The following is a 13,440-nucleotide window of genomic DNA, read 5'->3' on the forward strand; positions in this document are numbered from 1 at the left end:
AGATTCTTAACCTGAAGGGAGCATAGATTCAAAGATTGAAGCAGAAGTTTTGGCATAGATTCAAATTAAGGAAAGACAATTGTAGAATAGATGTGCGGAAGCTTGCCTGTAGCCAGTCGGTAGTTGGTTGACTTCCATCTGTTATTGTGGAAGTTGGTAGTTCCAAATGTTTGTTTAGTTCTGGCTTAAATAAATTTGTCTAGTTCAGGCTTAAATAAATTTAAGCCTGAACTAGACAAACATTTGGAGAGTGACCGGATGGGTGAAATGGGAAGATTTTTTTTGGTTGATGCTATATAAGCTTGCTTTCTTGCCCTTTGGAGTCAATACACTTTTTCACCGATGCTGCACTGCACTGATTCGAGCCGTGAAGAAATTTCTCTTATGCTTCCACAATGTATCCACCGCAGCAATGATGTTGCTGGGAAAATGGATGCTAGCCAGGTATTTTTTTCAAATTAGGAAACAGGTGAAAGTACAATGGTGCCAGATTTGGCAAATATGGGTGATGATCCAAGATTTCAAAGCTGCAGTCATGGAGAGCAGCTACAGCAATGAGAGACTTATTAGCAGGCAAGTTGTCTCAGTGGAACAAGACTTTTGTTGAGCTTTCCTTAGCATTTATCTTTGATATTTTCACGCAAATGCCTAACAAGGTCTGGAAAATAAGCTCCTGTGGCTGTCAGAACTTTCTGAAAGTAACCTACTAGTAACATTCCATCTGCACCCCCAAAAAACTGATGCCATCACCCATCTAGCAGAAGAAATCGAATTAGCTATCTTTAGAGGAAGAGAAAAGCTGTGTTCTCAGTTTTCGGACTGCTCCTTTGTTTCTGGCTGAAAGTGATGGACCTGCATCTTATGTATGGTCAGAAGCCTTGCAAGGAAATTTGCTGGATCTACTTGAAAATGATATTTTTGATCTGCTGTCAACAACTTTAGAATTCATCATGCTGACATCTTTTTCATAGTGAGAACCTATGTTACTATGTGTTACACATGCTCATATGAGATGGCCAAGACACTGGCAGTGTACTGAATTGTTGCTCGTTGATCACTCATCACCAGATCATGCACATTGTTAACAGGTCTTTTACAGTGTGTACCATCTTCCAGGCTCTCCCTCCATTGTTTAATTTCTTTGGTCAATTTCTTAACCATAGAATAGGAGTGGGGCATCTTCTTTCAATGCTGTTAGGGGAGGATGCCCTCTCCTGTCCTCTCCCAATATATCTCATGAATTGACACCTGTCTTCATGAAATGCTTTTGGCATTAGTCCCTTTTCCCCAAATATTGGATGACTGCATGGTGACTGATTTTGTCCATTTTCTCCTCATTCCTACAACTTTGCTGACTTCAGCACCTGTAATTGAAAAAAAAAAAAAAAAAAAAAACACATTATTGAAATTGCATGAAACCTGGTGGATTACTATTTAAAGTGCTATACATTAAGTACAGAATTTTTAACACTGTACCACTACCCTCTGATACTCAGGCCACAATTTTCAAATGCCTCTTGTATATGATACAGTACGATCTAAGATTTGTTTACAACCAGTTCTCTTGTTACTGTGTTGTACACATTAGTGTACAAGCAAATATACACGCTCCTGTTTTTCTTTTAGTAACCCTAACAGCTGATTTATTTGCTTGCCCAATGAGAATCCCCAAAAGGCTTGTAATTTCTCCCACCTTGCTGTTTAGTCTGCTGTATGACCCAATAGAACAGAGCAAGAATTACCTTCCCCTCTGCTGGTGGCTACTGTCAATCTATTAGTCTGTGTAAGCTAGTAGTTTTTTGAACTACCTAACACTGCCTTAATAGCATCAGCAAATATTCTTTCATCACTTGTATTTAAGTTAAATATGTGCACTTCCAAGCATTCTTATTTTAGTAAGTATCTTAATGTACAGTTACCATGATTCTATACCTTAAAAATATTACAGAGGGCTTGTTTTCATTCTAAAAATTCCTTAAAATTCTGGTGGTAGATGTGGGGCCCCTCATCTGGAAATACCTTATGTATTCTGTAAAATGCCCTCAGAAATACAATTTTTATACATGCAAAAGTGCACATCTTAAACTCAGAGAATTTGAAGGATACCTATAGTAATATAAATGCTAATTTATCATAAAACAATTCAACACTCTTACTTTGAAATCATCCATAAGGCCTAATGTTTTAGCTGTCTTTTTGAAAGAATCCTTTGTTTCATATGTAATACGGACAGGCCCAGCATGATCAATGTTTCCTCTTTGAAGTTGCTGAAGTGTAACAGAAGGGCAACCATACACTTGCTTTACAAATGCAACATCATAGTTATCCTGAATAAAAAGTAAAGAAACTGTGATATGATAATGGAAATACTGAAACCAAAATGGCAATAATTATTACTAAATCTTGTGGAGGAACAGAGTCAGGATGGGAAATTTTAACAAAAAAAAAAAAAAAAAACACGCCGTAATAGAGGGAAACAGAAATCTATAAGGGTTGTTTATATAAAACAGAATGATCAAACATGGAGAACTGATTTGGGATTATACAGATGATCTAACTGCTATATGTGAATATTATGTGTATAAGTGAATAAGTGTAGTAAAATATGCAGTATACATGTGTGAAGTAAACACAATGAACCCTTCCAAATCAGTGCAACATAGTTTGTTGCACTGAACTGATAGGTGAAATTTACGAGACAAAGTTATTTTATGGGGAATATCCAAAGGCTATCCTGGAATGGATACCTCCTGGAAGAAGGAGAAGAGGAAGATCTAGGAGGACATGGATGGATGGAGTACGGGAGTGCATGACAGCCCGAGGCTTAACCGACCAAGACACCTTGACCCGCACTTTATGGCGGGAAAAAATTCCTAACAGAAATAACTTGTAGGCTGAGGAAACCCATTGTAAATGGAAACACTCCTCTTGAAGAAGATATCATTTGAGGAGTGAAAAATTTATTTTATCTTTATGTACAAACAATGTAAGGATGGTTCTGTCTACAGCACCATTTGAATTTAATTATTCAACGCTGAGAGAAATAACTAAACCCTTATGAAATATTAATGTACAGTATGAGATGATAAAAACCTACACCATAACACATTCCTTCTGGCATTAATAATGCAAAAACTGGTTAACCTTGAAAGGTAACCACAGACACTGAGTGCTGAATAACAAATCCTAATATAGTAAGAGTAATGGCTGATAAATTTTGTTATGAGGTTAAAACATCATTCTTTATAGTTCAGACCTGTCTTTGTGTGATTAACCACATTTTGGTCTCTTCAAAAATGCTCTGAAAGTATGCATCTTTATATGGATAGTAATGTAAGGACTATAAACCGATGAGCCAAAACATTATGACCACCTACTTGATGTTGGTCCTTCACATGCAGCCAAAACAACTCGTACCCAGCAAGGCATGGATGCTACAAGATTTCTAAATGTGTCTTCTAGTATCTAGTACCAACACACCACCAGCAGATTGGAGTTGCTGTTCTAACACAAACCACAGATGCTCGATGGGATTGATGTCTGGGGAATTTGGAGACCAGGGCAATACCTGGAAGGAAGTCTTCCTCATCTTCCATGAACCAGTCTCGAACAATCCAGGCAGTGTGGCATGGCGCATTATCCTGCTGAAAGATGGCACTGCCATTGGGGAAGACCGTTGCCATGAAAGGGTGTACCCGGTCAGCAATGATGTTTAGGTAGGTGGTAGACATCAGAGTGCCCAGCACAAGGATGACTGGACCCAGGGTATCTCAGCAGAACATCGCCCAAAGCATGATACTGCTGCCACTGGCTTGTTTTCATCCCATGGTGCATCCAGGCACCATCACTTCCCCAGGTAAACGACACACACACACACACACACACACACACACACACACACACCCAGCCATCCACATGTTGCAACGGGAGATGTGATTCATTAGACCAGATTTGATGCTAGTGTGCCCATTGTAGGTGCTGTCGCCGGTGAACTGTAAGCATGGGCACTCGGAGCAGCCTGTGGCTACAGCCCCATTTTCAGCAGGGCTCGAGGTACTGTGTGTGTGTTGTGACACATTACTCCCATCAATTACAATTCCAATTACTGACGAGTTCCGCCACAGTTGCCCTTCTGTTGCCACGTACCATCCAGGAGAGCCTTCGCTCACCTCAAGCATTGATGAGCCGTGGTTGTAAAACATCTTGCAAGTGGTTCATGGGTTTCCCCTCCTTGGGCCACTTTCGGTAGGTACTAACCATGGCTGACTGTGAGCACCCCACCAGCCGCGCCACTTCGGATATGCTCTGACCCAGTCATCTGGCCATTACAATTTGGCCTTTGTCAAACTTGATTAAGTCTGCTGCCGTTCCCATCTGAAGAACAAGAGTAACACTGATTAATGGAGCTCAGTATCAGGTGTTTTTTATATACCGTGTCCCGACCTGCGCATGTGTCATAGTTAACCTGCAGTTGCTTCGATTTACATAATGATATGCTGGTCATAATGTTTTGGCTCATTGGTGTATATAATTAGGTGGTAAAATTGAATTCCATACCAAAATAGTAAATTTATTTGTACAATATTGAGAGAAACAACTAAACCCTTATGAAATATCAGTACACAGAAGTGAAATAAAAGTCCCACAAAATATTAATGTACATGAGTTGATAACTGCTTCACTTTTGAGTTTACTACAAAATGCCACCTTATACCGCAAAACAGCTTTGCTCATTAAGGAAAAGTGCTTCTCTTTAGGGAACAGTGCGGAACTTCTACTATTCCAATATTTACAGAAATGAGTCTTTTGCCAACTTACGTACAGTACATTAATATTTCATAGTTCTCATATTCCAAAAAGTCCAAAAATCCAAGCCAAAATATTTGGTTTTATTGGCACATTGGCAAATAAGGCTATAATGTGCCAAAACCAGGTCTTGTAAAAGATAAGTTAAAAATATCAGTGATTTGATGAATTAGGATGAGAGTAAAGATGTCGAATGAGAGTAAAAAGGCGTAATGCTTTTAAATAACTAAAAACATCTGACATGTGGTCATCATTTTGAGAGTATAAGGCTTAGTCAAATGACTAAAAGCAGTAAAATATGTTGAATGATTAAAATAGTGTCACAATTTTCACACATAGGGAAAGTTAATTTGCAGAAATGAATGCATAAGATGAGTATGTCCTATGCAGACGTAAGAAAGAAGAAGTTCCTTTCTGGTTCCAACAGAGACCAGACTGCCAGTGTTTGCTTACCAGCTTTATCTGATATACAGCTAGGCCTTGCATAACGCGAGTTCGATTAACGCGATATTCAGTTAACACTATTTGAAAAATGATACCACTTTTCACTTTACACGATGCAAATTTCCAGTTAACGCATTAACTGGAAATTTGCGATAGTTGAAAAAGATTTGAATCACGCGTTAAGCTTACCGCGAGTCGTACGGTCAATAAACAAACGTTTGCCTGCTGCCCGCCTCTGGGTGTTCCATCAACCATTGGAAGAAGACGTGTTACTCGTTTGTCTCCCGCTAATAAAGTCAATGCAAACTTGCTTTAAAAATCCAAATTTTTAAAAGAGCCAGATGAAAATGTTACCGCGAAGGAGATAACGGTAAAAGAACTTGATGAAATCTTTCGTATCGCAGAGAACCTCAAACAAAAGGTTTGAGGTTCTCTGCGATATTTATTTCGCCAGGGCTTAGAGAAGATTGTTGTCGGCTACTGGAAATTGATTGATGAAAAGAGAAAAATATTCTCTTTTCACTGTTCATTCACTGTTCAAATATTTCCGCAACAGTCACTTCTTCATTGTGTATTTTATGTCAGAGGTTCCCAAACTTTCTCGATTCATGGCGCCCTTAGTGTCTCAGTAATTTTTTTCACGGCGCACACAGACCAAAAGAAATACCTAACAGGTTTCGTTTAGTAGTTAGGTCCAAACAACTTAATAAGAAATGCTGAAACTGTGAACTACCTCGAGCTAGTAGTTCGTGCGGTGTCCGACAGATGTCGAGTATCGCTGTTTCCCTCGAAAATTTAAAATATTCCACGACACACAGTTTAAGAACTGCTGTTTTATGCAATAAACATTTAATTCTATAATTATTTTCATTATCTTTTACATTATATACAGTTAAAAAGTTATTTAAAAGGTATTTTTAAAATTCTTTATGGACATCCCAGAAGGTCAAGGACCAATTATAATTTTTCCTATTGGTTATTATATTTGATTAATGCATTTCCGCTTTGCGCGATGCGCTCGCAGGACAAATTAATCGCGTTAATCGAGGCCCGCCTGTAGCTATATCAGATGTCAAGACTGTTGCCACTCGGAGAGTAATCTATGGCATAATATGGCATAGATTACTCTCGTCTGTAGTCTATATATGTGACTAACGGGCTATGGTTGTTCTGGGGTTGTGGTGGTATGGTGTTAGAGCATCAGCCAGTTGATTACCCTTAATCCCAATGTGGCTTGGGATTCAGCAAAACTGGATGACAAATGAACATTCAGAAAGAGAATGTAACGTCTGCTGGACCTGGGTCAGGACTGGATGAGGATTATATCTCATCCCTGATAAAGCCTGCAATATATTTAGAGAGTTAGTATACACCAGTGGTGTTCAACCTATGGCCCATGGGCCAGATCAGACCTGTGAAATAATTTTTACATGGCCCGTGCTGAAAGTGAACTAAAACAGCATCGATCGCCAATGTGTGTACATGTGGTTCAGTGCAGTCACATGTACGCTAAATATATAGTTATGTACATATAAATTTTTCCATATTGTGAAATTCTACTATTTTGATATAACTTATTCATTGTATTGAATTAAAAAAAAAACATTAAAAAATGTTCCAAAAAATGTTTTTGATCAAAGGTGGAATGAAGACTATTTATTCATTGATTACCACAAAAAAGCAGTGTGTTTTGGTGTATTTAGTGTATTTATGCAAAGAGCAGAAGATATGGAAAGAAATTGTTCGAACAACTTTTGGAAACCTAAAACAAATGAAATATTTTACTGTGGCACTGGAAGACAGTACTGATGTAAATAGCACAGCCCAACTCTTTACCTTCATACCTGGAATTAATGATAATTTTGTGCATACTCTGCAGATCAGCTAAATCTTCAACTGGTTGAAGATTTAGCTGATCTAGAGAGTATGCATGGAACAACTAAAGGTGAAAATCTTTTTTAAAATATTTGCCAATCTATTGAAAAGTTAGGATTAAATATTAAACACCTGGTAGGAGTTATGACTGGTGGTGTAAAAAATATGATTGGTAAAAACATTGGGTTTATGGATAGAATAACCAAGAAAATGATAGATATCAGAGCTGAAACTCCAATAGGATTTCATTACATTGTGCATCAAGAAGCTCTTTATGGGAAAGTATTGGATCTCCAACACTATGAATGTGGTTATTTCGACTGTAAATTTTATAAGATCACATAGCCTTAATGTGGCTGTTGAAACACAGAAAAAGGGAAACCAACACAAAACAACTATCAAATATGAAGTGGCTGTTTGATCTTGCAATTCATACAGACATTTCCAGTCATTTAAATGCTCTTAATTTAAAACTACAAGGGGGAAAGGAAAATTGGTCTGATTTGTTTGGTGACATCAAATCATTTCATAATAAGTTATTATTTGCATAGTGATTTCTTGCTTGCACTGACCAAGTGAAAAGAATTTAATTAGTAAGTGAGAGAGTAAACACAGTAACACAAACTGACGCAAGGCACATAGGAGATAATATATATTAAATTTAGAAAATACAGAACATATATAGAAGCTTTTGACTACTGTATGTAGCTGTTTTCAACTAATTGAGAACCAGTAAGCAGTTGTTTTTATGTGCTGTAGCTTATCTTTGAGTAAGCACGCGAGGTCACGGAGGAGGGGGAGAGTGGTTTACGGGTAGTTGTGAATGGTGATGTTGGTGAGGAAGGAAAGAAGAAAGAGGTCAGGGGGGAGAGAGAGAGAGAGAGAGAGAGAGAGAGAGAGGCAGGAAGGGGGACTGTTGAAATGGGTGACTGCCGTCGTATGCCGCTGCTGAACTTGTGGACTATGAGAGGCTCAAAGAGTGGATGTATGTGGGTGCCACGGTCCCTGTTGATCATATTCCCAGTGACACTGATGTGTGCTGATTTCGTGCAATTTTGTACAATGTGCTGATCTGAAATTGCACGAGTAGCCTATGATTTTTGCATCCTTGGGTGTGATATCATGGCTCTCCTGCCAATAGTGAGCAGCTAGTGCTGAATGGGTAAAGTCAGCTTTAGTGATGGTGGTCTGGTGGTCCTTCAGCCAGTCCTCCAAACGACGAATGGCCTCCCTGATGCAGCTTGCATTGCAGTCCCAGAACAGTATGTGAACATGTGTATATGTAAAGGGCAGCTCCTAGAATGTCAGTTCAATGTATCTCTGTGAAGAACAGTATCACTACAAATGGGTGAGATTTGCAAATGATTATTTTTTTTAATTTGTGTGTGTGTTTTGTTCTGGCCCTTGGCTACCCAGAAGCATCAATCACTTGGAGAAATGATTCTGGATACTCGTCCACATCATGGAAAGGTGGACCAGTTCCAATAGTGCTTGTCCTGTCCCAATTCGAGACACTACCCACCTGATATATCCAAAAGGTGGGCCAGATCTCTTCGGGGGCCCACTCCAGAGGGAAAATAGAGTGGGCCAGTAAATCAGAGTCTTATAATGGGGATTTTAATTTCCCAGATATTTCCTGGAATTTGTGGGTTGGTCACTCACACATTAGCAAGGCTTTTGTGGATTTATTGGATGATTGTTTTCTACATCAGCATGTTTGGGAGGCAATTAGAGGGAGTAATACTCTTGATCTGATTATCAGTAGTGATTCTTCAAGCATTAAGAATCTCCAGATAAAGGAACCACAAGGTAGCAGTGATCAGTGCTGAAGTGGGATTTACTCAAAGAGGTAACTACCATCAGGAATAAAGCGAAGGGTTTTTGCTTTTGCAAAGGTGACTATGGTCTGAGACAGTATTTAAATTCTATACAGTGGGACCAACTGATGATGTTACCAACAGCAAATTCAAAATGGGAAGCATTCAAAGAATTTATCTTGGCTTTACATACCAACCAAGAAATATTGTTCAAGGTTTAGGCCTAAATGGATGTCAGATGAACTAATGAGACGTATGGCAGAGAAGAAAAATGCATGGGATAAACATATAAATTAATGAGTGACATGGAAGCCTCTGATAGATATAAGCTGGTCTGTAACCAAGTCACAGAGGAGATTAGGCAAGCAAAGGCAGATTGTGAGAAATCCTTGGCAAAGGATGCAAAGAAAACCAGAAAAGAGTTCTTTACATATGTAAACTCTAGAAGGAAAGGGATGAATCATATTGGTCCACTGGATATTGATGGTTCAACTATTGATGATCCTGCTCAGGTGGCTAACAAACTAAACGAGAATTCTGCATCTACATTCACACACATGAGGAGTTATTCAGGAAGGGGAATGCCAGAGGTGAAGTAAACTCTGGCAGTGAGCTACATGATTTTGTAATAACTGAGAGGAAAGTGGAGGAGAAATTGTTGAGGATAAACATAAGATGGGATCTCTCCTGTTATATTAAAGGAGGCAGCAAAGGAAGTATGCAAACCCTTAGCCATAATTATGAGAGCTTTTTTGGACTCAGGGGAGGTACCCATAGACTGGAGATGTGCAAATGTGACCCCAATTCACAAAGGAGGATCAAAGGCTGACACAAGTAATTATAGACCTGTGAGTTTAACTTCTGTTCCAGGAAAATTAATGGAGGCACTGGTTAAGAAGCATTGCAGGATCATCTAGACAAGACTTCAGTTATAGCTCGGACACAGCATGGTTTTGTTAAGTGAAAGTCTTGCCTGACAAATGTGATTGGATACTATGATGCAGTCACAAAGAACTGGATACAGGGAATAACTTTGATATTATATATTTGGATCTTAGAAAGGCTTTTGATACTGTTGCACATGGAAGACTGCTGCACAAATTGAAGCAGTGTGGCATTGGAGGCAAATTGCTGCTATGGATAAAGGGATAGTTGAGGGGAAGAAGACAGTGGTAATCAATGGACACTGCTCATTGTGGACTAATGTTATTAGTGGAGTCCCTCAGGGTTCAGTGTTGGGTCCATTGTTGTTTTCTGTATTTATAAATGATATTGATGATGGTATATCAAGCTTAATGTCCAAGTTTGCAGATAATACAAAGGTTGGCAGGGTTGTTAAGGACACTACTGATGCTATGCTGCTGCAACGGGATCTGGAAAGGTTGAGCAGATGGGCTGAGAGGTGGCAAATGAAGTTTAACATTGACAAATGTAAAGTACTACATATGGGAAACAGTAACCTCCAGCGTAACATATCAACTCTGTGGTACTACACTGACAGTGGTAGAGAATGAAAAGGACCTGGGGGTAATTGTGCAGGCAGATATGAAGTTTTCTGATCAGTGCAGAAGGGCTGCAAGAGTAGCTCATGGTGTCTTGTCAATGATATACAGCAATTTTCTAGCAGGGATAAGGAAGTGATTATCCCCTTGTATTAGGCAATAGTCAGGCCACAGCTTGAGTACTGTATACAGGTCTGGAGGCCTCATTTTAAGAAGGATGTAGGGCTCTTGGAACAAGTACAGAGAAGGGCAACAAGATTAGTGAATGGAACAAAGGTTGCTCTTATGAAGAAAGGCTTAAGTTTTACAAATTAAAGTGTCTGGAGACTAGGCACCAGCGAGGTGATCTGATAGAGGTGTATAAAGCCTTGAATGGTTTGAGCATGCTCAATGTTGATGGGATTCTTCCTCTTGCTCAGAATAATTACCTGAAAGGGCATAAATTCAAATTGAGGAAAGACAGATGTAGATAGATGTGTGGAAATTTGCCTTTAGCCAGCAGGTAGTTGGTTGGTGGAACAGACTTCCATCCCTTGTTGTGGAAGTTGATAGCCTAAATAAATTTAAGGCTCAGCTGGACAGGTATTTCGCACAAACTACATACTCGGAAAAAATTTGCAAAGGCAAATTCTTTCCAAGTATGTTTTTTTCAGCTATCCTAGTAACTTGCTGGGATTCAACTTTGAGACTCTTGTAATTGATGGGGATATCTGCAGTGGGACATTTGCAGAACTGATTTCAAGCTTTAACCTTATATGATTTGGCAAGGAAGCAATCGCTATTCCACCAAGGGTTGCAAACTTGCAGTTTGCTAGTTCAAGATTTTGGTATCACCACAGCAGCAGCTGCTAATATTTGGATAGTGATGTGCACCATGGATTTTGACAGAATTATCTAATCATTGAATTAGATAATTATCTAATTATTCCGATTTGCTTCAGAAAAATTCCTGGTAATGCGACTTGTGGGGCTAAAGGTTAATTACGTTTGGATTTTATAGATAATGGGAAAGTGATCACAGTTGTGTGGATCACTCAGCACTGACTACTCCACATAGTCAGATAAATAGATGGAAGTGGAAGATACTGGGGGGGAGGGAGTCCAGAGAAGCAGTAGTACCTGTTGGAAAATGGACTTGTGATCCTGTGTTTAGCAGTTTATGCTGATAATCATCAAGTAATGATTCTATTAAGTGACCTTGGATATGGGGATCCCCATAATGGATGATGGTCATTCAGATCTCTCAAGATACAAAGTGGAGATCTATCAGTATTGTAGCATTTTAAGTTGAGCTATTATATGATCAAAATTATTAAATGGAGAAGAAACATTTTGTGGAATGTACACAGAAGTCAGGAATAAAGTGATGCCAATAATAATGCACACTGTCACTACCTCTATGATGGTTGGAAGAAGTACAGGTCTGATGGGGTAGTACATCTAATCAAAATAACAACTCCTTCTTGAGATGGTAACTCTGTACTTCTGTCATGTCTATAAATAGTAATTCTTGGGAGATTTGGGAGATAGTTGGAGGTTTAGATAAATTTCTTGAAATTATATCACTACAGGGCCAAATTGTTCTATTAAATCTTCCAGTTTTTCTCTGTTTATATGCAATCCTGGCAATTCCATTGTCTAAAAGTCTGCATTACTTGGTTTTGTTTCATCTGACTTTTTTTTTTTTTAGAGTAAGTTACTGTATATTGGTCCTGTTTTATTTGTTCTTTTTTGAGAAGGCAGGGCAGCCATCATCTATGTTATCTTCTACATGTAGCATCAGTATTGTACCATTTTAATCTGTTCGTTCATCTGTTTCATTATTTGTGGAAGGTGATTGTTTCTTGTTATTGCTAAGTGTGCTTTATTTTAGTTGGTTTCTGTAATATTGGCTTTTTATGAGGTGTTACACTTATCAGAGTTTGTTTTCCCATGAACTGTGTTTGAGGAAATAACTGGCTTGGTGGAGAACAGTATCAATCTGGTCCTCATAGGAATAGAAACATTCAGAGAAAGAGACATCTGTTTGGCTAGAAGCTGTTCCCTAGATTTTGAGAGTAGCTGCATATGAGTATACATACATACATTTTCCATAATTCACATGTCTTACAGAAATCTGGATGATTTCCTTTATGATTTGGACAGGAAGGAGAAGTGGCAGTACAGTCTGTTTGGTTATGTTCTTTGGATCCACAGTGAGGGCAGACTGCAATTGCCTCAGCACGTTGCTTGAAAATGGATGTATTTATGACATTTAAAACACTTGATTGGATTTGGCAAGTATGGATGGATTCAGCATAATAAATATCCTGCTTTAACTGTTTGTGGTAGAATTGGAATGCTGAAAGTGAACATGCTTTGCATAGGAATAAGATTGACAGTTTATGAGTTTGCCTATACAATCTGTTAGTCTTTCAGCTCATACGATTTCTTCTTCTGAGATGGTTAGCAAATCGTACTCCATTATTACTCCCTTGGAAGTTTTTTAGGGTAGTGTGAGGAGTGGATAACTAGCAATACTTTTCTGTAAGAGAAATAGTGAAAGTTTTCTTAGATATTGAGTTTCCAGTGAGTGAATTATCAAGAAGGATGGAAAATCTTGTGAAATAGTCCTTTTTTGTCCCTTTCAGTTGAGAAGTCTGTCGTTGGTTACTAGACTGGCACATGCTAGCTGTATTGGTGGAAATGTTGTGAAGTTCATTTTATGCTCCTCTTGGCCTTGAGAGATGATTTTTCCACTCAGGTTAGTGTGGTTAAGTGTATATGGTCTTGCTGTACGGAGGTAGGAGTAATGCTGTGAGTGGTCAAGCAGTGTTAAGTTAGTTGGGTTAATGAAAAAGAAAATATAAAGGAAGGGTGACCCCCCCACCTCCGACTTCGCTTACTACTGGTAAGGCTGAAGAAAACACTTTGAAAGATGCACTCAGATTGCTTGGCCACAGAACAAACTGGGGCCCCCTTACTGTTTTTAATATTTATTAATAATACTGATGTAG

At 38.7% G+C, this 13,440-nt stretch overlaps 1 protein-coding gene across 1 annotated transcript in view; it reads right to left on the bottom strand.

Annotated features, from left to right (window-relative positions):
- The window catches only part of Mgat1 (alpha-1,3-mannosyl-glycoprotein 2-beta-N-acetylglucosaminyltransferase), a 305,503-nt gene that overhangs the window by 16,599 nt on the left and 275,464 nt on the right, over nucleotides 1-13,440 (bottom strand). The window contains exon 11 of the mRNA XM_090370685.1: nucleotides 2,157-2,327. Within this exon, the coding sequence (XP_090226811.1) occupies nucleotides 2,157-2,327 (171 nt within the window). The remainder of the gene's footprint in view (nucleotides 1-2,156; nucleotides 2,328-13,440) is intronic.

This window comes from Mastigoproctus giganteus, chromosome 3 (assembly GCF_048544385.1).
Source record: "Mastigoproctus giganteus isolate SK-2022 chromosome 3, ASM4854438v1, whole genome shotgun sequence".
Lineage (NCBI taxonomy): Eukaryota > Metazoa > Arthropoda > Arachnida > Uropygi > Thelyphonidae > Mastigoproctus > Mastigoproctus giganteus.